General features: G+C 60.4%; 1 protein-coding gene across 1 annotated transcript in view; it reads left to right on the forward strand.

The window, feature by feature from the left end:
• Positions 1–344: 344 nt before the first annotated feature.
• Kcnb1 (potassium voltage-gated channel subfamily B member 1) overlaps positions 345–24024 on the forward strand; it is a 76370-nt gene continuing 52690 nt past the window's right edge. The window contains exon 1 of the mRNA XM_027946457.2: positions 345–911. Within this exon, the coding sequence (XP_027802258.1) occupies positions 345–911 (567 nt within the window). The remainder of the gene's footprint in view (positions 912–24024) is intronic.

Here is a 24024-nt window from a genome sequence, read left to right on the forward strand (position 1 = left end):
CATGGGGTGGGGCGGACTTCAGCACCGGCGGGAGGGACAGCGTCCAGCCGTCCTACCCCCTTGAGCCGCTTAAACCTCGAAGGTCAAGGTCTGCGGGGACCCCAGTGGAAAGGCGGGGAGGAGCCATGCCCAGCTCCGGGTTTGCTGACCCGCGTCCGCTTTCGCTTTCTGCCTTGCAGCCGTCGGGATGGAGGTGAGAAGGCGGCCGTGACGCCCGCCCGCGCGAACCCCTGCACCCCAGCAGCCCACAGCGCTCCCTGCCCCCCTCCCCCGCGGCAGAGGGCCTTGCCGTCCAGTGACAGCGGCCTGGGGGGGCAGGGGGGGCGGGGGCGGCCGGACCAGCGATGCCGGCGGGCATGACGAAGCATGGCTCCCGCTCCACCAGCTCGCTGCCGCCCGAGCCCATGGAGATCGTGCGGAGCAAGGCGTGCTCGCGGCGCGTCCGCCTCAACGTCGGGGGGCTGGCGCACGAGGTGCTCTGGCGCACCCTGGACCGCCTGCCCCGCACGCGGCTGGGCAAGCTCCGGGACTGCAACACCCACGACTCGCTGCTGGAGGTGTGCGACGACTACAGCCTCGACGACAACGAGTACTTCTTCGACCGCCACCCGGGCGCCTTCACCTCCATCCTCAACTTCTACCGCACCGGGCGGCTGCACATGATGGAGGAGATGTGCGCGCTGAGCTTCAGCCAGGAGCTGGACTACTGGGGCATCGACGAGATCTACCTGGAGTCCTGCTGCCAGGCCCGCTACCACCAGAAGAAGGAGCAGATGAACGAGGAGCTCAAGCGGGAGGCCGAGACGCTGCGCGAGCGCGAGGGCGAGGAGTTCGACAACACGTGCTGCGCCGAGAAGAGGAAGAAGCTCTGGGACCTGCTGGAGAAGCCCAACTCCTCCGTGGCGGCCAAGGTGAGGCCGGGGTCCGGGGCTGGGGGCCTGGGCGCTCAGCCCAGGCCAGGGCCATGACTGGGGACTCCGCTGCATTCGCCGCGATGAAGCCCAGTAAGAGAGGGGCTCTGGCCGAGTCCCAGAGGTGAGGACCAACACCCTCTGACTTCTCCGAAGGGCACTGATGGCCTGACCTTTGATGCTTCAGTGCTGTGTTGGCCCACCTTGTTGGGGGAAGTGATTCACAGGGTTCACAAAGAGCCACAGCCAGAAAGCCAGGGGCGGAAGGAAATGGAGCTTGCTGGGCCGGGGCAGAGCTGGGTCTGGTTCCCTGAAGTCCCAAGCCCAGGCTGGAGAGGGCAGCTCTTGGCAACCCCTCTTACCCCAGAAAGAAATAAAAGCAGCTGCCAGGTGTGTTAGAGGGTGCAGAGATTCTGCCGGGTAGTCTCAGCAGAATTAAGGAAAACGCGGCAAAGGGACACTGAGGGGTGGGTGGACGATACCGTGCCCGCAGCTGCCGTGGGCCTGTGGACAGGGCTGCTGGCTCTTTCTTCATTTCTGGGTTGGGTGAGTTTCTTCCCGTAGTGGTTTGATGCAGCGTGTAAAGGTGCCTTGGCTGCTGGAGGAGGGGGTGAATTTCAAAGTTGGAGAGAAAGCAGAGGAAGGGGCAGGGAGGTGTCTGATCCCGCCCGGTGGGCTGCCTGGTGACGGTGGAAGTCGAAGGAACTGGGAACGGCGGGGGCAGGGGCAGGAGCCAGGGCAGGCCATGTGGTGACCGGCGGCTGGGCAGCTCATCTGAGTCTGGCGGGGATTCAGGGTGCCTGGAGAATTGGGGCCTGTCCTCATGTGGCCGGCGGGCTGGGCGTAGGGGTAGGTGATCACAGTGTGCTCATGACTACGGGGGTCCAGGAGAGAGAGAGGCTGATGGTGAGATCCAGCAGGGTTGGTTTGGGAGAAGATGATGCACTCCTGGGCGGGGGGGGGGCAGGAAAACAGATTCATGGCCCAAGGAAAGGGGGAGGGGACGTCCTGCGTTCAGCTGTGACTTATGAGCTGGGGGGCCATCCATCCTAGGCTCTCAGCCTGGGGTCACTCAGCGCCTCACTGGCCCCTGGTCTGAAGGGGACTGTGTGGGTCCTTTCCCAGGTCTGGCTGCCCCAGGAGACACCGTGGGAGAGGGCGGCCCCTAGGAAGGTGGAAGGAGCCTTGCCCATGGACCCTAAAAAGGACAGGCAGGTTCCCAGACCTGGCTTCCCCCCGGAAGCTGTGGGCGGCCGCTGGCCATAATCCTGCCCCCGGGTTTCGTGTCCAGAAAGCCTCCCTCTGAGCACAGAGGCCCCCGCCCCTAACCGGCTTAGGATCAACAGACTTATTTTGCTATTTCCAGGCCTGACACAGGTCCCGCCACTGCACATCCTGGAGGTACCAGCACGCGCTCCCTCCTCCCCGATGTCCCAAGACGGGAGATCAAGGGGCAGGAAATGGGCGGTGCCCTCCCTCTTGGGAAGAAGCAGGCAAAGGGCACGTTGGTGTGGCCATGTGGCAGGGCGCAGGCGCTCCGGCTTCAGGAGGCAATGTTTGGGTACAGGCAGCCTCTCCTCTCCCTCGGGTTAATCCGCTCACCACGGGGACGAGCTCCGTGACCTCTCCATGATCCCAGACTGGGCTGTCAGTTCACAGTCCTGGCAGATGGACCGTCTAGGATTTTCTGCAGCCAGGGCTGAAGTAAGGAAGGTGGATAGGCCCACTGTCTCTAGTGTAGGTTCCTGACTGCCGTTGAGCAAATACCTAACACATAGTGGGGCTCAGAAAGGCGGAGTAACTTGCCTAAGGTCACACAGCAGGCTAAGAGGAGTAACCAGAAATTCAAACCCAAGTGTGACTTTGAACACCCTGTTCCTTCCACACGATTAAGTACCTCAGCCTCCTCCCCGGTTTCCCTGCTTCCCCGTTTGCCCCCTGCAAGCCATTCCCCACACAACCCCCAAAGTGAACTTTTCAAAATGTAAATTGGATCACATTATTCATCTATTTAAAATCCTCGCGAGGTTTCCCAGCTATTCAGAATAAAATCGAGACTCCGTCATGGCATTCGAGGGCCTATAGAGTCTGCTCCTCGGGACCTTTCTGAGCTCATGTCCTCCATTCTCCTCTAGTCCATTCAATTCTGGTCCCACTGACCTCCTTGCTGTTCCCACCCAGGCCAGGCCTTATCCTACCTCAGGGCCTTTGCACCTGCTGCTCCCGCTGCCTGTGATGCGCTGCCCCAGCCTGTCCCACAGCCAGCTGTTGGCCCTCATTCCCCACTTGAGCAGTGGCCACAGAAGGCCTTTCTTGACTCCTGTCCATCAAGGCCCCTCCCCTCACTCGGCCGCACCATGCTGTGTCTTTCCTGCCTGGGCCTTGTGCACCTTTGAATCGTGTTTGCTTCCCGTGTGTCTGTTTCACACTCACAGGAGTGTGAGTGCCATGGAGTCCACGCACCGCCTGGTTCCCAGCGGGCGTCGCGGTGCCTGGCCCAGAGGCGCTCCAAAGAGCTGCTCCAAGGAGCTGCCTGGGAGTGAGTGAGTGAGTGAGCGAATGGTGGGGACTGCACAGATGGCCGCCGCCGTCTCGGGTCTGGGAACCTGCCGACCTCACTGCCCGCCTGTGTGCGAGCGTGTCCTCTGGGCCTTTGGCCTCCACGGTCATTGGCATTTGGCCTGCCTCAGCCCCCCAGGTGGGACGCCTGGCCTGTCACAGCAGGGAGGACCACGGCCTTTCTCAGAGGCCACAAAGGGAGACGACAAGTGGGGGGTCATTCCCAGGGGCTGTGAGGTGCAGACGTGGCCACATGTGCCATGTTGAAGGACAAGGACAGACCCTCTCTCTAGGCCAGCTCCGCCATCTCCCCAGCCTCGGACCTTGGGCGGTTTCTTCAACCCTCTCAGCCCCCCCCCGCCCCCACCCCCAACCCCCACCTTCCCCTCCCCCACCCACCTCCCCTCCCCCTTCCCCTCCCCCACCTCACCTACCTTCCCCCCACCCCCCACCTGTGAAGTGGAGGCCCAGCTCGCAGCCTCCACACTGTCGAGGTTCAGCTCAGCACCTGGCAGAGCAGGTGGTGTTGGGGTGAGGAGAGCAGAGTCCTTCTGGGCCCGGTGGGCTGGGTGGCCCCAGACTCCTTCTGCCCGCAGGACCAGGAAGGCAGAGCCGAGCGTTAATAATTGATGGGATGTTCTGGCAACTCGAGCAAACAAGAGCACAGGCCTCCGCTGCTCTGTCAGGGGAGCAAAAATCAAAACCCATTAGGCAGAAGGCGGCTTGACTGTTCCTGTGTGGAGGGGGTCAGCCCCACCGGGTGTCCCTGTAGAGGTGCTGGGCTGCCATGGGACTTGGGCTTTCTGGGAGAACTGTAGGCTTCTCTCGGTGGAGCGAGGGGCACCCCTGGACTGGCCCTGAGTGTCTGCCTTCTCTGGAAGCCCCAGGTTTCTAGAGTAGCTTCTGTTGATGGTGCCGGGCTCGGTCAGGGGACTCCGTGTGCGCTGTCTCACCGGAATCCTTCCAGCGAGCTGATCAGGTGCTGTGTCCAGCAGGGCTGCTCTGGGCTGTAAGTAACAGAATGGAAAAGTCCAGGCGGCTTCCATAGGAAAGAGGAGGTGAACCATCCCGTGTAGCCCACTCTCCAGGGTGACTGGGGTAGGGCGGAGTTGTTGGCTCCACGGTGCCCTCAGGGTTCTAGAGTCTACTCCAACCCCTGCCAACGACTTGGTCCTCAGCTGGAAGCCTCACATCACAAGATGGCTGCCCAGTTCTAGTCCTCAAATGGAGACCCAATGCTGTCCTACCCAGGAAGAGGGGCATTTTCTCCACTGTTTTTCCTGGGGGGGGAGATCTTTCCCCGGAGCATCCTAGCAGACTTCCGTGACAATCCTGTTGACCAGGATCAGGCCGCAGGCTCGTGCTTTAGCTGTAGGGGAAACAGGGAAAGCAGGCCTCGAGCTCTTCCAGGCAAGGGAAGGCGGAGTTTGATCCGTGATGCCAAGACCCTTCTACAGGAGAGGAAACGGCCGGGTGTGTCCACGTCCCTCTGGTCCCCAAGCCTGTGCTCCTGAGCCCTGGAAATTGGGGCAGGGCGTTCAAGCTCCCTGAGCTCATCTCCTGAGCCCCTGCCACCTCGGGGCTGCGGGGACGGGGCAGTGAGATTTCAGACGTGAGTGGAACTTGGAGCTAGGGAGCACCTGGGTCGGAATCTCTGTTGTTCTACTTAAAGGTGGGAGTCGTGCTCGGGGACGGTGTCCTGTGGTGGCCTGGGTCACCCACATCAGCTCTGAGGACAACTCCTCTTCCCAGGAGGGTGACTTTGGACAAGTCCCTCTCCTCCTCTGCGTCTCAGTTTCCTACCCGTGAAGTGGGAATTAGAGAGAGGCAGCCACTGGGGCCATTTAGAGAAAAAAAGTCCACCTAAAGCCGTTCCCCCGGGGCCTGGCCCTCGGGAGCCCTCGCGGGCCGCAGCGTGCTCGCAGGTCCTCCCCAACTCCTCTTGGCAGCCGACGTGCCCTGGTGCCGACTGTGGGGTCACTGTCCGTGGTCCTTTGGGGTTCTCTGCTTCTCGTAAGGCTGCGGCCTCCTTGGCCTGAGCCGGGGGTTCATGCATGATTCTCAGGAAAAATGAGGGGACCCTGGGGCTCTGAGTCATCCAGCCGAGGCTCTTGCTGGCCCCGCACGTCCCAGATGGCTGTTTGTGTTTGGGGGACGATCGGGCAGACATTCGGAAGGCTGGCTGTGGGTCACCCAGCCCTGGGAGAGATGTAAACGGGAGAGATGACAGACCCACCCCCAGGGCTGTCCCAAGGGTGACTGGGGGTGGCCTGTGGGGGTTTTGAAGCCAGGCTCCATAAACCCACTATGTCATTTGATCAGGGACACCCGGAGGCCCCAGGTGCTTCCGTGACCTACCTGGGTCACATGGCAAATCAGTGAAAGGTCCAGGGCTCGCCCTAGGCCTTTCTGACCCCTAGTACCACCCCACAGAGGCTTAGGGGTCTCCGTCCCCCCAGGACACTTGGCCAGGACGTGCGTTGGCAGTCGGTCTCTCAGGGGCTTGGAGAAGCCCCAGCGCCCGGGCTGGAAGCCGTGGAAATGCTTGGGAAGCGAAAAGCGGGCCAGGGAGCGGCTCGCCAGAGCTTAATTAACTGGAAGAGAACAAGCACGCATTAGGCACCAACTGCCTACCCAGCCCTGGGTGTCCTGTGCACACTCATGACGTCCTGCGTGGGAGCCCTGAGGTCAGAGCTGGACGGTCCAGGTTCGGGGTTGGCTCTTCTGTTCCCTGACCGCGTGGCTCAGGGGAAACTGTCGCAGCTCCCTGTGCGGCTCCTCAGGCACCGCAGGCCGAGGGCGGTGGCCGGCCCCACAGAGGTAAAGGCCTCAATGTGCACCAAGCCCTGGGAGAGAGCTGGCTTCTCCCAGGACCTCGGGGACTGCAAGGTTGTGTTGTTGTTGTTAATTCTCATTTTATTTGATCCTCCTGACAGTCGTGCAAGATAAACAAGCTCCTTTGCAAAATATGATTATTCTTATAAAACGGCACGTGCTATTGCCAGCCTAGAGCCTTCCTCTGGCCACTGCGGTCCAGTCAAGGCAGCGGCCCACTGCCCCCGGCAGCTCCTGACTGACGGAGGAGTGTGTGAGTGCCCCAGCTCCGCCCGGGGGTGCCACCAGGAGGCCGCTCCAGGGTTCCCCAGCAGGACAAGGTTCTCGCTGTCCCCAGCAGTTATGCGCCTGGTGACACACCCCATTCACCCTCTCCTGCCCGCTCTCCTACCAAGGTTTTCGGGGATCACTTCCCATAGAATCTACTCAGGTCCTTGTGTTAGGATCCGGTTCTGGAAAACCAACCAGTGACCCGTCCCCTGGGCCACGGAGACCTCTTACCCCTGATGTGCTCTCGGGATTGTCTTAAAGGCAGGGGCTGCAGGGCCGGCTGGGCCCCGTCAGCTCGTCTCCTGGTAAACAGCAGCAGCTGCGACAGCGCGGCTCTGGTCCCGGCCCTGGCCTGGTGCGGTGAGAAGGACGTTCAACGCCACTTTCAATCCAGCTCCCTCAGTCACCCTGGTAGGGAAGGGCATGGTCCTCGTGGCATAGCTGTGGAAACCGAGGCTGGACCAGGGTCACACGGCTGTGGGGGCTGGCACAGAGCCCACCGGGGACTCCCTGACTTTGACCTCTGTGGGGGCTCCTGTCCCCGCGAGTTCCGCCTCTGGGAGACGCCTGGGGCCTGACTGTGCTCCTTGGTGGCTTTTCACTTAGCGCAGTGTCCTCAGGGCCTCTGTGCTGCGAGTCTGAGCGTCCCTCACCCACCCCACATCCTGTGCCAGTGACCTTCAGGAAATGAGATGTCATCTCCCTAGCGTCCCAGCTTCACGTGGAGAAGTGGGGGAGATGAGAGGTTTGTCAGTGTCCCCCGCCTTACAGAGTATTCCTGGTCCCAGGTCGAGAATGACCTTGTCCCCAAAGACCACCAGATGGGACTACTAGGGACACAGGTTAGCATCAAGCATCGTTTAGTGGATGATGGAGACGATAGGTCCCCCCTCCCTCTGTGGGTGTCATGATTGTGGCGCCTCCGATCAGAGTGGACGTGGCCAGGTGGGGCTCAGGGCAGGCAGCACCCGGCCTCCACATGGGGTGGGTGGGATGGGGGCCAGGACTCGCAGGCCGATATCCAGGGTGCCCATTCTTAAGTTCTGGTGACACAGGTCACAAAGAGGACATGAGGTCGTGTGAGCCCCACACTCAAGAGCTGGGTTAATCCCACCCCCTGGCAATGGGAGCCCCCCACACCTCACCCCTCTGAGAGTGGGGAGCGGGTGCCATGGGCCCAGCGTGGAGCCTGCTCCTCCCGGGTGCACCCGGGGCCACCTGGGCCTTGGGAGACTCGCCAGGCCAAGGCCAAATGCCACCCCCAGGGACTCCCCCCAAAATTGTGGCAAAATACAGTGACACGAGATTTGCTGTCCTAATTGCCCTTGAGCGTACGGCCCAGCACCATCACCGGCTCCGGAACCTTCCGTCTTACAAAACCGAAGGCCCTGCTCATGGACGACAGCTGCCCGGCCCTCAGCCCGCGGCTCCTGTCCCCGCGAGTTCCGCCTCTGGGAGACGCCTGGGGCCTGACTGTGCTCCTTGGTGGCTTTTCACTTAGCGCAGTGTCCTCAGGGCCTCTGTGCTGCGAGTCTGAGCGTCCCTCACCCACCCCACATCGTGTGGGTCATTTGGTCACCTGTGGGCCCTTGTGGCTTCCACCTGTTGGGCTGGTGTGACCCATGCTGCTGGGGACACGGGCACACCAGTGGCTCCATGCTCGGGTTCTTCCCGGTGTGTTCCGGGAGTGGCACGTGTGATTCTGTCATTAGTTCTTTGGGGACCCGCCACGCTGTCCCCGCATCCTCGTCAGCAGCCTCCTGCTCACAAGCCGAGTCTCCTGTGCTTTTAATTAGAAACCCGACTGGCGAGGAGCCTCTTCAGCTGCTCGCGGTCCTTTGCGTCTTATTTGTTCTCTGTTGAACCGGCCTCAGTGGGCCTTGCTGTCACTGCGCCTTCACATGTGACCACGTGTCTGAATCACACCTGGTTTCAAACACCAGATCGCACGTGGTCTGCAGAGACCTCCTCGAGTTCTTCAGGTGGCTTGGGGCCTGTTGTGTGGCCTTTGAGGCACAGTAGCTTTAGTGTTCTCTGCTCCCCGGGCTGGGGACGGCGCCCGGGCCTCCCAGCCGGACTCAGTTCTGTCAAGTCAGCTCATCGATTTCTCTCTCCTGACCTGAGCCAAGGAATCACGGCCAAAGCCAGTGGTTTGGCCCTCCCCAGGTTCTCTCCTGAGGGTTTTGTAGTTTGGGTCGTACGTCAGGCCTCTGCACCGTGTGAGGAAGGGCTGATTCCATCCTGTGCACGTGGCCATCCCGTTCCCAGGGCCACTTGTCCTGGGTGAGTCTGAGGCACTGGACGGGCCGCGAAGCCCAGCCTGGGAGGACGACCCGGATGGTGGGGTCGGGGGTGCTAGCACAGTGCGGAACCCTGTGCACGGTGCTGGGCAGGCAGGAAGGGGCCATAGCCAGCTGCCGTGGACGTCACTGGTGACCACCCAGCACAGCCTCACCACCTCTCTCCCACCCATGAAAGCCTGGTGGGGTAAGAGCAGGGAGTGAAGTGTGTGAGTGACAGGTGTCCGGAATGTGGCCGCTTCTCACCACACACCGCTGCCCTGCCGCCCCTCTGCTGCCTGAACCACTGCAGAGGCCGCCTCCCACTGCCATCTCTCCTCCACCCAGCCGCTCACTCTCTTGTCAAAACCTTCCGTGGCTCTGTCTCAGATGTGGAAAAACCAAGTCCTCACCAGCATCTACCCACAGGGCCCGTGGCCCGGCGTGTCCCAGCCCCTTCCCCCCCAGTTTCCCACTCCATCACTTGGTTCCTCCTGTGCTGGTCTCCTCACCTGGTCTCCTCACCGGAGCTCAGGCACACCAGGCACCCTCCTGCCCCAGGGCCTTTGCACAGGCTCCTCCTCTGCCTGGGACTGTTTTCCCACAGAAGCTGCAACACTCGCTTCCCCCATCCATCAAGCCCAGCCCCACTGCCATCTCCTCAGGGGGACACTCCATTTAAAAGACCCCCTGCACTGTCCACTGCCCTCACCTGCTGTTCGTCTTCCTCTGACGGGTTCCTCCACTCTCACCTCTCAGTGCCTGCCGCAGAGTAGGACCCTGGGCAGCGGGGCAGCATGACTGAAGGGCCTGACGACCCCGGGGCCACGCGGAACTGCAGGAACCAGATGGTCACCGTAACAAAGGCCCGCAGAGTCGGCCACGAGCCATTGGGTTGCGACCAGTTGTGTCCAGGCGTTCAGTGAGCTTTATTATGCTCCTGCTGCATGCTGGCAGAGAACAGAGGTGCCAGCGCCCACCGAGCGGCTACTGCAGTCGGGGAGCAGCGAGCAGAGCAGGCCCAGGCAGAGCCGCCGTGCGATGGTGTTTTCAAAACCTTGACCTTTTAGACACTGAGTATTTCTGGATGAAATGACAAGACTGAACCAATCTGTGTAACTCGGGGGCTCTCGACCCCTGAGCCAGGTCCCCAGCCCTAGTTTGTGTTTTACTTAGAGTCAGGGTCTCACTGAGCTCCTTAGGACTTGCTAAGTGGCTGAGGCTGCTCTGAACTCGCGATCCTCCTGCCTCAGCCTCCGAGCCACAGCATTACAGGCGTGCGCCACCGTGCCTGACCTCAGTCAGTATATTTGGGGGCACTTTGGGAAAAGGCTGCAGGGCGGGGACAGTGCTTAGGCAGGGCTTGGCCATGGGGCTCAGGAAAGGCCCCACCCAGAAGGTGCCAGTTAAGCAGAGACCCGTGGGGAGGGAGGGAGGAGGGTGCTCAGAGTGTCGTGTGCAGAGAACAGCAGGTGCTAAGGCCCTGGGGTGCCCACGGCCCTCTTGGACATTCAAGTGGCTGTTGTGGCTGGAGCCCTGAGGCAGCAGGAAGTAGGAGCAGGTGAGACCAGAGAGAGGACCTCACGGTCACCACGGAATTCTGACCTCTCCTCTGATCCCTGAGCCTTCACCCTGGCCTCCCTGCCTCCACTTTTCCCCAACCAGTGCCTCCTTGGAGAGCAGCCAGGTGCTCGTGCTGACCATCCCATCCAAAGCCCCTCTGCTGCCCACAGAGCCCCAACTCCTTGCCTGCTCTTCAGGCCCAGCCAAGCCTTCTACCCTCACCTCCTCCCCAGGCCCCAGAGACCACCGTCCTCAACTGTGCAGCCCCTGACTCTCCTTCCTTCCCGAGGGCTGCACCCAACTTCCCAAGCTGATCCCTCCTCTGCCTTGCGCCCCTTTCTTCCTCTCTCTCACCCTCAAGGCCAGGCTTCCCCCCAGCCTCCTCTGGGACACCTTCTTAACCCTCCCTGTGACACCCGCAGCCCCCTCCAGCAGCGTGGACGGCTCCCCCTCTGTGCTCTGGAAGCCTGGCGTTCATACCATTGGGAGGACGGGGAGCAGGCCCGGCCTAGAGGCAGCAAGGCTCACAAACCCAGGCTGTGCCGCCCCTTTGTCTGGTTCAAATCCCTGCTCAGCCCCATGGGCGCTGTGTGCTCTTTCAGGAATGACTTAACTTCTCTGGGCTTCAGTTTCCTAACTTATAATTTGGGGAGCTTCACAGCAACCAGGGCTGCTGTATGAAGCACCCGGCGAGTGTCCTCACGGTCACCACTGCTGCTGTTAAATGTCAGTGGAGGTTTGTTGAGCACAGAAGTGAACAAATGCACTTGACCTTGTGGTGACCCATCGGAGGGATCTCACTACAAGGCAAGGGTCACCCAGGCCCACCCGTTTCCTTCCTGTCTCTACCTGCCTTTTCCCTGTCCCCCTCATGCTCCCTGGGCAAGGACAGGTGGTCTTTCCCTCATCACAGAGAAGAGGCAGAACTGACTTAGACACTTGAGGTGTCCCCGCCCCTCTCAGTTCCACTTTCCTGCAGAGAGCCCTCGTTGTGCTCTGGGGCCGGCGGCCGAACCTGACATTGAGGGTGAGACGTCACCTACGAAGGTCCCACATCTGCCAGGTGACGGACCTGGGACCAAGCAGCTTCTGAGAACAGCCGAGGTGTCCACTGATGGCTCCCCAGGGCCCAGATGATCCTCGGGCCTTGGCCTTGGCCAGCCCTGCCTTGGCATCTCCACAGAGCCAGGTGTACCCAAGAGGCAGCCCAGGGCCCCCGGGCAGCCGCCTGTGGGGAGCAGAGACGCAGGTGGAGGTACGAGGGGTGGCCCAGCCCCCGAGTGCTCTCCGCCGTCAGAACCCCCACTGCCCTGCGGCGAGCAGAGCAGGCCCGGGCAGAGCCGCTGTGCAATAGCGTTTTCAAAATCTTGACCTTTTAGACACATACTAAGTATTTCTGGATGAAATGACAAGACTGAATCAATCTGTGTATTGACGGCTCCAGGACTCCATCTCCTCCCTGTGGACAGGATTGCACATCCTTCATGTCCCTTGAAACAGTGACTTCAACTTGGTTCAGTCCCCTCCCATTCCCAGGGCAATCCTTGCAGCCTCAAAGTAGGCTGCCCCTCCAGGCCTCTCTGGTCCTTCTCCCTTTCTGTGGGTGTGTGCGCCTGTTTCAGGGTGGCCTAGGATTAGTGTGGCCGACACTAGTGCCAGGCACTTGAGAAGCCTTTGTGTACCTTCTAGGATTCTTCCGCTTGCAGCAGACAGAAATGCAGCTCAAATGGGCTTTTAAAAGCCCTGAGTTAGGTAAGGCTTCAGGCAAGACTGGATCCAGGGGCTGAAATATGTCATCAGGACCTAAGTGCTGCTCTTCTGTGTTGGTTTCTCAGTAGGCTGCGCCAATGTGGTTGGAAAGACGGCCTCCTGCAACCCCAGGCTTCCTTCCTGGGGAGAAGCAGGTCTCTTTCTCAATGGTCTCAGCAAAATCGAGGCTGATTTTCATCGGTCCATCCCTGAACCCGTCATTAGCCAGGTCTGGGTCACATGTCAATGCCAGGAGCTGACATTTTCAAGAGACTGAGAATGGGAAAGAGATGGTTCCTCCAAAGACGGGTTGAAGAGAGAGACGGGGGATAAGTAAATAAGTAACCCACGTCGCCCTGGAGCTCCAACCTCCAGAAGGAGGTGGGCACTGAACACCAGAGGAGAAGCAAGGTGTGTTGATAGAGAGCAACAGGCCCCGTCAGAAAGGGCCTCGGGCCGTGTTGGAGGCCTGGGCCGTGAACCTGAACTTGACTTTGCCCCACACTGCAGAAGTGAGCTTTCCTCTGCAGGCCTCCGTCCACCTCCCCGGTGCCATCCACACCCCCTCCTGTATTCTGCTTTCTTCTGAGCTGGCGTCATCTCCCCCCATGAAGCAGGACATTTCAGAGGACCGTTCCCTACTGGCGTCTGGATCCTGCAGCGGGTGGGGGCGGGGAGGCAGTTTTATGGGAATGTGCGCGGCTGCTTCCAGACGTGAGGCCCAAAGCCTCACACGCACGATTTCCCAGCCCTGTCCAGGAACACTGTGCCGATCCGTGTTCTGAAGTCACCTGGGGCCTGCTGCAGAGGAGGGGGACTCCAAGGGACGTGAGAGAGGAGGGAAGGAGGGCCAAGCAGCTCTGTGTCTCTGGTTTCCGGGGTGCGTGGGAGAGGGCTGGTCTGGGTGCACAATTGGGATGCTGTGGCACGAGATCCGGGGAGACCCATTTCCTCCCCTGTCCTCACCCATGCGGCAGGTGGTACAGGCCGGGCCCAGCGCCCAGGTGCCTGCAGGTCCTTCCTTCTCGAGGTCTGCCCCAGACCTCGCCGCCCCCTTCCCCACTGATGTCCCCCATGGCGGGGACTCTTGGGTCTCTTCACGCACCAAGGCATGGCTGCAGGCCAGACGCTCCCTTGGCCTCCCCCATGGCCATCCCCCCTTGGCCATCCCACTCCCCCACACTTTGAGGGACAAATGGCGCATTCTCCACTGGCCAGGAAACTATGCACAGTACCCCGGGGAGTCCCTTGTTCTCTCTCCTCTCCTCCAGGAAGCGGCCCCAAGTCCCCCTTGTAAGAAAGTCCCTTGCTGATCTCTTGCTGAGAGAATTGGCCCATCCCAAGGGGTGTCCACCACAGACTGGGACAGGCCTGGACGGGGTGTGCGGGGTCCGGGTCTGACTTCCCCAGGGCCCCAGCGGCAGGGCCAGCTGATGGAATCTGCAGGACGCCAACGAAAAACGGCCTCTTGGTCACAAATCAGTGGGCGTCGATGATGGCCACACAGAGCCCCAAGCCAGGGGCTCCCTACTCAGCGGGGGCCTGCGCCCTGGAGCCAGCCCTGCCCTGGATGGCCAGGAGGACCCCTCGGCTCCAGAGAATCCCTCAAAGGAAAAGCAGGTCCCTGCCGAGGGGCGCACATGGGGCCCCTGTTAACCCAGCAGGAGGACAGGAGGCCCCGGCAGGCCCCAGGGGGCCAGTTCACACAGCCTCTGCCCCAGAGGGCAGCAGGGAGCAGCAGGTCTGTGGTCAGCTCTCCCAAGTTTTTAATGTTGGGAAGTAATTTTAAAACATTAAACACTCTTGGGGGACATGCCCGGCCCCACATACAGGCTTTGGGGCTTCACTGTTTTGTCTTTCTGTGGCGCTGGGATTAAACCCAGGGCCTTCTGCACGCGAGGCAAGCCCTTCACCACGGAGCTACACCCCGCCCCCAGCCCTTCTTATTTTGAGACACAGTCTTGCTAAATTGCTGAGGCTGGCCTCTTAACTCGTGGTCCTCCGGCCTCAGCCTCTGGGGTTGCTGGGATTACAGGCATGTGCCACCATGCCTGGCCCCGGGGCTTCTGGTTTTGACCCCTGTAATAGACTGGAAATGGAGGGGGGATGGTTTCTTGCCTCTGAATCCTTCCACCTGAGGGAGGAGAGGGGATGGGGTGTGGGAGTCAGATCAGGTCCTCTGTTAAAGTTCACCAGAGACATAGAAGCAGTAAGAGAGATGTGCACATGCGATTTATTATGAGGAACTATGGAGGCTGAGAAGTCCCCTGGTGTGGGAACCCAGGGCAGCTGGTGGTGTCATTCAGTCCAAGTCCTGAAGTCTGAGCCCCCAGGGACGCCCTGGGTGGAAATCCCCGTCCTGGGGCAGGAGGACACCCACATCCCGGCTGCTGGGGTGCAACCACAACGGGACGGCGCAACCTTCTGGCCAACGTCATCCAGAAGACTCACAGACACTCACAGACCCTGGAGATGTTGGACCTGGACGCCCTGTGGCACCGCTGGGTTGACACAAAATCAGTCCTCACATCCTGGCCCTCTTCTTACACCTGGCCACAGCACAGCCCAGGGTGCAGGTCCCACCCAGCTGGGACAGGTGACATCCCACCCAGCTGGAGGAGGCTCCCAAGCTCAAGGCGGCTCATGCCCTGGTGGATGTCAAGCAAGTCGCAAGTCGGGAAATTCTCAGGTGAATCCGGAACATACCAGCCAATGAGGGGCGGCAGCCACTGACCCAGTGGCCGGAGGAGGGCTGCCTGTTGAGCCAGCAAACTGGGCCGCCTCTGAGCCTGGGAATCCGCGGCTGTGAACTGGGAATGACAAGCTCCGGTGTGGTCCAGAGGACTGCATGGGACAGGGATGTGGAGCACAAAGCCAAGCTCCTGGCACACACACCCTCGTGCCAGGATTCACTGCTGTTTTTTACCATCGCCATCCTCATCGGAGCAACTGGCTTATCCCACAGCAGGAACTGTGGAGGCTTCCCCGTGGACTTCGGTGTTCGGGCCTCGTGCGTCAGGGCAGCGCTGCTCTTCCCAACGGGGACCTTGGGTGTTGGAGACAATCAGTGGACACCAAGGTGCCCTGGAGGTCCGGACTGGAATCCTGTGTCAGGTTGGAATTCTGCAGCTCGGCGAGCTGCCGTGCTGTTATGGAACACCCCCATTCAAGGTCACAACTCTGCGGTTCCAGGTCAGGACACCGCCATCCTGCCAGGCCCCTCAATCCACAGTTGGCCCAAGGAGTGGGCGGGAGCCTTGCCATTCATGATTGACGCCCCCGCGGGCGACGTCCGAACCTGTCCAGGGCCGCAATTCTGAGGTTCAAAGTCAGGGTGCTTCGTGGTGCTCGGGACCAGAATCCTGGCAGATGCCATCAGATGCCGTGTTGGGGGCTGCGCTCTTGTTCCCTGCTTGTCACCTGGTGAGGCTGGTCCCTCCTGCGGGCGCTGGGCCTCATCACCCCTGCCCCTGGCAGCAGTTCCCGAAGATCAAACCACAGAGGGCTCCCAGACCTCCGCCACTCGGCCAGCCCCTCCTCCCCAGGTGCAGGACCCCGGAGGACCCTGGAGCCGTGCTCTCTGCGCGACGACTCCCTGGAGCAGGCCGTGGGGGCGGCCCTGCCAACGGCGGGGCCTGGGGAGCTCACCGCCGTCCCCCAGAGAAGGGCAGACGCGTGGGGCAGGGGTCAAAGGGAGATCCCGGGGCTGTGGCTACCGGCTGCGGCTGGCGCAGGCGCAGGGAGCGGGAGGGTTGCTGGTGGCTGTGGTCACCACAAATGCACTGTCGGAGCCAGCGGAGGGGGCGGGAAACCATCTCTCAGCTCTCCACAGTGAGCAAGCTCCGGGCTGTCGCGCAAGGGGTTTGGCAAGAGCCACGGCTGGATCCTTCCGCTGGCACCGGGCTCAGACCCACCCCCACCGCCGCGCCTTCACCGCCTGGTCTTTCCCTGGCTGTCACCGCCTGGGACAGTCTGTGCCTCTCTGGTTCTAGGGCCTCAACCCTGTGCGTCCTCAGCTTCGCGGAGAGGGGCTCCGTCACGCTGTGCGCTGCCTCCCCGGCGTCCAGAGCCGAGCCGAGCACACAGTGGGTGCTGCTAGGTTCTTGTTTCAGGAATGGCTGGCTCCCCTCTGCAGGGGTCTTCCTATTCCCAGCTCCAGGTCATCTCAGAGTCCATCTCCGATTCCATACAGACATCTTGGGGGTGAGGGAACACAACAGAACAGAGGCAGGAACCCCGCGGTGGCTTCTTGCTGCTCTCAGGAGAACTTCCAAGATCCTTCTCTGGCCAACAAGGTCCTGTAAGAACCAGCACCTCCTCTCCGTCCTCCATTCACATCTCACCTCTGCCTTTCGTTCTCTTAGCTACACTGGAAATTCTCTCAGGCCCTTGGCAGGCTGCTCTGGGTTGTACCCCAGGGCCTTTGCTCATGTGGCCTGGCTGGCTAGAACACCTTGTAGCCACTGGCCTGGCCTCTGTGACATCTCTTACTCATCCTTTAAGGCTCTGCCTAACCACCACTCCCCTGACTTCCCTGAATAGATGCCATCCATTCCCTCCCTGATGGCGCTGGTCTGCTTCCTGAGAATTTATCATGAGATGTTCTTGGTTCTGATTTTGGATTCCTAGGTTCGTCACTCTGGATTATCTTCCCTGAACTGGGGGTTCCTCACAAGAGAAGTGCCTTTTGAAACAACCTCAATCGTATGGATGTTTTATATTTTTGAAACTGCAAAAACCAGGGCAGTGGATTTTTCCATATCCTCATGGCACAAGGCAGCAGGGGGGGGAATGGACGCTCTCCTTTGTTTGCCCCGGTGGCTGGTGCTCCAAGTCCTTGGGAGACTGAGGCGGCTCTCACCTCCCTGCTCACCTCCCGCCTCCTGCTCCTGGCTCGGGTTCTGGCCCCACTGATCTCACACGTACCAGTTTCCCTGCCCTGGGCTTTGGCATATGCTTTTCCTCTCTTCTCCACCCACGTGTTTGCCTCCCCGTCCTGGAGCATCCAGATCCAATGCCACCTTCTCCCAGAAGCCTTCCCAACCTCCAAAAAGCTCCAATCCCCCAGATATGGGTTGTCCGGCTTCTGTGTGCCCCTCTAGGCCACCTCTCTCGCTGGCCTCTGTCCCACTGTGACCTGATCTCTGCCTGCCCCTCCCTTTGCGCTGGGAGCGCCCAGGACTGGGGTTTGGTCCCGGGTACCCCTGCCTCTCTGCGCCCAGCACTGCCTACCCCTCATCTACCCCGAGACCTTGTCGAGTGAGCGCACAGATGACTGAATTCGGAGGTTGGTCGAAGTTGGCCAACATGGTGCCCCTCGGGATGGCGAGTGGTGAGCCGGCGGGAATGCCCAGCCGCCACTCCAGCCAGGGGGTCTTCATCCTCTGAAAGGACCGGGCGCCAAGTTCTTTCTTTTTCCTTCCTCCTTTCTCTGCTGGCAGTGCTGGGAGGGACGCGGGAGCCTGCTGGGCACGTCTGTGCTCTACTGTTGAGCCCACTCCCACCCCTGGGCACCAAGTCCCTTCCCACGGCCAGGTGCCCCCTCTGGCCTCTGTGCTGGTGGCCCCTGCAGCTGTGCGAAGGCCCCCACTCGGGCTGCTTTGTGGGTTCTCTAGAATTTTACCCAAGCACACTTCCCATACGCAGCCTCTAAACCTAGGAAGGAGAACTTCTGAGGGAGATTTTAGATGCCGGATCCCAGAGAAGTCACCAGAACCGTGGTTTAGTTGTGCCATTTTGCTTGTGGGTGTGTGGGTCAAACCCAGGGCCGTCCTTCCCCACCGGGGCCAGGGACAGACAGGTCTGACCTCCTCCAAGACCTGCCTCCAGACTCCCTCCCCCCACATGAAGGCCAGGGAGGGAACCTCTCTCAGCTCTCCCAGCACAAACCCCAGGTTGGCTCCTGTCTGACACACCTGGGTCCTATGATCACCGGTGGCCAGAGGAGGACAAGAGCTAGGGGACCCGCTTGGGCTCAGGCCACCATTAGGTCCAATAAATCCCCAAAATAGAATATGGGTAATGCTCTTCTTTAAATTAATTCATTTATCTTAGTGAAATCAAGCTGTTTCAAAAGGAAATCTGATGTCACAAAGAATTGGTACCGTTTCCCATAAATCCTGCTGTGAAATTCCAGCCGGGCCCTGGGGCCTGACACCTGCCCTCTTTGGGTCAAAGCCCCATTAGCCTCATCCTGGGACTGCCCCTGGAGGATTGGAGGGGATGGCACCTTCTGGCTCCCAGTCAACGTTGCATCCCCAGGTCACCTACCAGCTGAGGGGCAGGCGAGCATCACCTGAGGAGCTTTGGAACTCCTCAGACCCATTAAATCCCAATCTCTGGGGCTGGACCCAGGGTCTGGTGCTTTGCGAAGCTCCCAAGTGATTCCACCGTGTGGCCGAGATTGACAATCCAGACTTCAGAGCCTCAGACGCGTCTCACGTGGACACACGCAGGGCCTCAGCGAGCCCACGGAGCTGCAGGACAGGCCAACTAGGAGGCTGAGGCTCCTTGGGAGGTCAGGGGTGTCACAGAGAGCAGGGGTGTCACAGATTCCTCCAAGGAATCAGCTGAACAGGGCCTGGGGAGGGTCGCTTAACACTCATGAGTTGGAAGGAAACTCGTCCATCTCCAAGTCCAGACGGGTTAGAGTCCTGCATTGAAATTCCACTCACCTGTCCCTCCCCAGCTCAGCCAGCCTCGGTCACCTGAGCCAGCTGTTCTGACCCAGCTCCACGCTCGCCAGCTGTGTGGATCCAGTCCTCTCGGGCTCCCCATTGGCTTCCCCATTGCCGGGCTGTGTGATCTCCAGCAGGAGACCTGTGAGTCTCCTGCAGGGGGACAGCCACAGTCTTCCTAACCAGGCTCCCCAGCCCTGGGTCAGGGCCTCTCAAGCCCCGGGCAGTTCAGATGGCCACCTCCCCCCAAGACCCCAGAGTCGAAGTCCCCACCTGCCTTCCTAACGCAGACCTCAGTCCCTCCTGATGGAGGCGTCCTCAGGAGGCAGTGCAAGCAGGCTGCCTGTGCCTTGGGGTTCACCACAAACCCCCTGCTCCAGGGACCTCCCAGCCGATCAATGCCTTTCAGCAGGTGGGGACACTGAGGCCCAGAGAGGCCAAGTCCTTTGCCCAAGACAGAGCTGAGCCTGCAGCTCCGAACTGGGTGATCTTGCCCTGACTGTCCACGTGACTGACGCTCCTCAAACCTGACATGTCCAAATAAGCTGGTCTGCCCACTGCAAGCCCGTGCTGCCCAGTGCCCCCGTTCAGCATCTCCAGGGGGAGCAGAGGTCAAAACTCAGAGCCGTGCTCGCTCCAGCCCCACTCGCCGTGCCAACCCTGCGCCCTGCCTGCAAGGCCTCCCCGCCTCCCTCCTCCTCTCATCGCCCCATTAACACCCCGACCAGGAGTTGGACGGCTCTTTCTTAAAGAGCCAGAGAGTAAACAATCGAAGTTTGCTGCCCAGAGGCAAACCGAGGCTCCCGGGAGGGACTTACGTAATCCCTGAAAGTGGGACCATCTGAAACCGTGAAATCTGTTCTCGGCTTGCATTTTTGGGCAAACAGGTGGCGGCTGCATTTGTCCTGGGAGCCGTAGTTGGCTGATCCCTGTGCCAGGCCAGAATTGTCACCCGGGGGTGATTTTGCCCCCAGGGGACATTTGGCAATGTCTGGAGACAGTTTGGGTTGTCACGACAGAGGCGAGGCTGCTACTGCAACTCGTGGGCAGATGTCCTCCAGGCACTAGTGAGGCCAGCCCCACAACAAAGCGTGTTCCAGCCCCAATTTAAAAATCGTCGCCAGGGCCGAGTTGAGAAGCCCCACTGCAGACCCAGCTGCTGCCCTCACTGCCCTGGACTGTCACAGTCCTGTCCTCGTTGCCACCTGCTTGCACAGTTGTCCCCCCTGAGTCCTTTTCCCCACTTCACGCATTGCTAAAGCAAAATCCATACAGTGTCCACGAGGCCCTGCAGTCGGTCCCGCCCCCGTCCTCTCTGACCAGGTCTCCCCACCTCCCATCACAAACCTACCTCTGGCCTCGACAGAGGCTGGTCCTGTTGTCATCTGCACGCCTTGTTCTGTCACCGGCTGCTTCCACCTCATCCCCTCCCTGCTGGATTACTCTGTCCCATGGCAACGTTGAGCTCCTACCCCACCCACCCGGCCCCCCAGAACCTGTGCTCTGAGAGACGGGGGTTCTGCTTGTTTCTGGAAGTCTGCCGGCACTGGGATTAAGGGCTGGCACGTAGTAGGTGCTTAGTCAACATCTCCTAATGAGTGCAGGCTGTGTGGCCTTCAGGCTCTGACTCACCACCTCACAGTGCTGAGCTAGTGGTCTGCTCACTGTAGAGTGCTGTGCCCAGGCGGGGGGTGGAGCTGGCGGGGGTGAAGTTGAAGAGTGTTCCTCTCTGGCCCTGCGGGGCTGAGTCTCCGGCGCCTCTTGTAGCCGGGATGGGGGCTGCAGGCCAGGCCTTACCTCCCCAGGACCCTCTGCCTTGTCTGGTCCCCTGGCCTGTCATGCCTCCTTCCCCATCCTCCGTGTCTCAGGCAGGTGAGGCCCCTCGAGGCCACCATGCCTCTCTTCCCCTTGTAACCTCACCTGCCCAGCTCCGTCCTCCATCAGAGGCCCCCAGCGGGCCTGTCAGCCTAGGAAACCTGTTCTGAAGGTCTCCCCTTGGGTCTTGCACAGTCTAGACTCTGCAGATCTCAGAGGCACAGCTCGCGTGGGGCCAGCCAGGTGTGCAAACAGTGGCTTTTGCACTGAGTGCCAGGTGCAGCGACCTGCACGAGGGAGGTGGCAGGCCTTCCCCTTTCCCCCGAGGCTGGCTGCGGCCTGGGGAGGCAGCATTGAATGTGCACAGGAAGGAGGTGCCTGTGGCGTGGACACTGGAGGTGCCTGGCCCACACCCTGCTCACAGCTGGTGCCGCCACACCCTGGCTGCTCTGAGTCGGCTGCTGAGAGCCCCCAACTGCCCCCACAACTGCCCTGGGCCCCTGGGACCTGCCTGCCCACACTGTCTGCAGCAGCCCTCCTCTCCTCTCCCCAGACGGCCACCAGCCAGCGATTGCCGAGCCAGGGGAGGACACTGACCCTCTTACTTCCCAAATGCTCCACTGTGCACAGTGGTTCCCAGAGCTCCCAGGGTCCAGCAGGAGACCAGACTGCAGCAAGCCTGCGCCCTGGCCGACCCTGCCCTGCCCGCCTGCTTCCCTCCCTCTCTCTCCTAAGGGCACATTCTCAATGACAGAAACCCTCCTGTCCCAGCCTCTGCCCAGGGGCCACCTGCCAGTCATCAAGGGAGGGGAGCAGTGTTTCCAACTGACATCTATGTCCCAGTGCTGGACCTGACAACTAAGGGTGGCCCTCGGGCTGGGGGGACACTCCCCATGTCACCATCGCGCGGGCTCTCATTGACCCCACACCCAGGAGCACAGACCCCAGGCCCCTCTCCACGGTCCCTGTTGGAGGTTTTGCTGCTTCTGCTGACATGGTGGGGACATGGGCCAGAGGGGCTGCGTTCCAAGTGTTTGTTCGTGAAGGGCTTTTAAGGGCTGGCCGGGCCTCCCCCACTGCCGGCTGCCAGGAAGCCTCCCTCCCCGCTGCAGCCCCGCAGGAGCCCTGGCAGGTTGGGCCTCCTGTCCCTCCACCGGCTTTTCTGAGGTTTGGCTTGGCAGCCTCTGCCGGCCCTGGATGGCTTTATGAAGTCGAGTGGCTTGGTGCCAGCTGCCCATTAACATGGCCCCAGGGCTCCCGAACCTCTTGGCTGCTCCTGTCAGGAGGCGGGGAGGTGAGCAGGCAGGGGAGAAAGTCCCAGGCTCGCCAGCGCCAAGGTGCCCTGTGACCTTGGGCATGTCACACCCCCTCTAGGGCTTAGGACCCCCAGCTGTAAAGGGGGAGCTGGGCAGAGTGGTTCCTCCCAGCTCCCTCCCACCTATTCACTGGGGGAAACACTGAATGCCAAGGCGTGGGGCACTCGTCAGGGTTCTGGGACATGACTGTCAACAAAAGAGACCAAGTTCCTGCCTCGTGGAATAGAACGTCCCGGTGGAGGATGCAAAGAAGACGGGATCTGGAATCAGAAGATCTGGAGCTCTCACCGCTGACATTTTTAAAATTCATTTTTGAAGTGTCATTTGAGACATAACAGTTGCGCCCAGGAAAGGGTAATGGTGGTGCTCCGGTACACGCGTGCACTGCATACTGGCTCAATCGGGGTGACCAGCATATCCGTCACCCCAAACACCATTTCTCTGAGATGAGAACACTCAAAATCCTCTCTCCTAGCTCTTTTGAAATACACAATATATTTTGTGAACTAATCACCCCGCTGTGCCGTGGCCACTTGAGCCTGATCCTCCCACCCCACTGGAACTTTGTACCCACAACCCACCTCTCCGCACCCCTCCCCGGTCTCTGGTGGCCACCCTTCTGCTCTCTGCTCCTAGGAGAACACTTGTAGGTTTCACATAGAGTGACACTGTGCCGTGTCTCTTTCTGTGCCTGGATTGTTACACTTAGTGTGCCCAGGGTCATCCATGGTGTCACAAATGGCAGGATTCCAATCTTCTTCAGGACTGGACAGTATTCCACTGTGCTCTGGACCAGGCGTCCATTGGTGGTTCCTTCATGGGTGGCCACTGAGGCTGTGTGCATGGTGCTGCGCAGACCTGACGTGCCGCCGTCTCTCGGCCTCTGGCTTCATTGCCTTTGGAGGTGCGCCCCGGAGTGCAGTTGCTGGATCACGGGCAGCTTAATTTCTTATTTTTTGAGGGACCTCCGCTGTTTTCCGGAATGGCTGTGCTGATTCCTGTCCCCAGTGGTGCGCAAGGGCTCCTTTCCCTACATTTCTCCAGCACTTGTTATTGTCTTTTTCATAACAGCCGTTCTAACCCTGCTGAGCTGGCTGGGCTCGGTCTCTTCCTCTGTAAGATGGGTTATTCTGAGGCACCCATGCATCGGGGATTAAGTGCTCCTGGAAGTAACCACTTCTGACATTTAGTAAGCGCCTACCGTGTTGCAGGCAGGAATGCAGGCGACCACCTCCAGTCTTCACCAGGACGGAGGCCGAGCTGCAATGGGGCATATCCTCACTGCCACTTCTTACTGTGTGTGCTTGGACACGCTGCTGGACTTCTCTGTGCCTCAGGTTCCTTGCCCATTCAGGGGTAACACCTGTGCCTGGACCTAGGGTTGCTGGGAGGACGGAGTGGGTTAGGACTTGCACAGCCTTCACGGCGCTCAGTGCTGGGAGGTTACGAGAAGGGCGTTCATCAGGCCTCCCATCAGAGAGGAGAAGGCTGAGGTCTTAATACCTGCCAAGGTCACCCAGGCAGGGGAGCTCAAGGGAAGTGGAAGGAGCCTCCCGCAGTCTGGACCTGGGGCCAGGGGACGCCCCACCACCCTTAGCCACCTGTCCCAGGGAGGACAGGTCCCCACAATGCAAACTGAGGCCAGGGGACTTACCGTTTGGAATGCCCCCTCCTGAGGGTGTCTGACTGTGCGACGGTGCACATGGGTGTAGGCGCGAGGCTGCGCATGTGTGCTGCACACATCTGAGCGAGTCTGTTCACTGAGCTTCAGGAAGAGGCGAAACTCAACTGCAGGGAGAGGAACCAGAAGAGCAGTTGCCTCTGCCCCTGGGGCAGCGAAGGGCCCCAGGGACCTCTCCGGGTGATGGAAATGCTCTGTACCTTAAATGGGGTGGTGGTTACGCAGGGGCATCCACTTATCCGAAGGCGCTCAACACTGGGAACCTGTATGTTTTAGTTTGTATAAACCATGCCTCAATGTATAAAAGCCCTGGGGAAAATCATCCATGAGAGAGCTCATTTATTGCTCCGCCGTCGCTCTTGGAGTACC

The sequence above is a fragment of the Marmota flaviventris genome, chromosome 2 (assembly GCF_047511675.1).
Source record: "Marmota flaviventris isolate mMarFla1 chromosome 2, mMarFla1.hap1, whole genome shotgun sequence".
Lineage (NCBI taxonomy): Eukaryota > Metazoa > Chordata > Mammalia > Rodentia > Sciuridae > Marmota > Marmota flaviventris.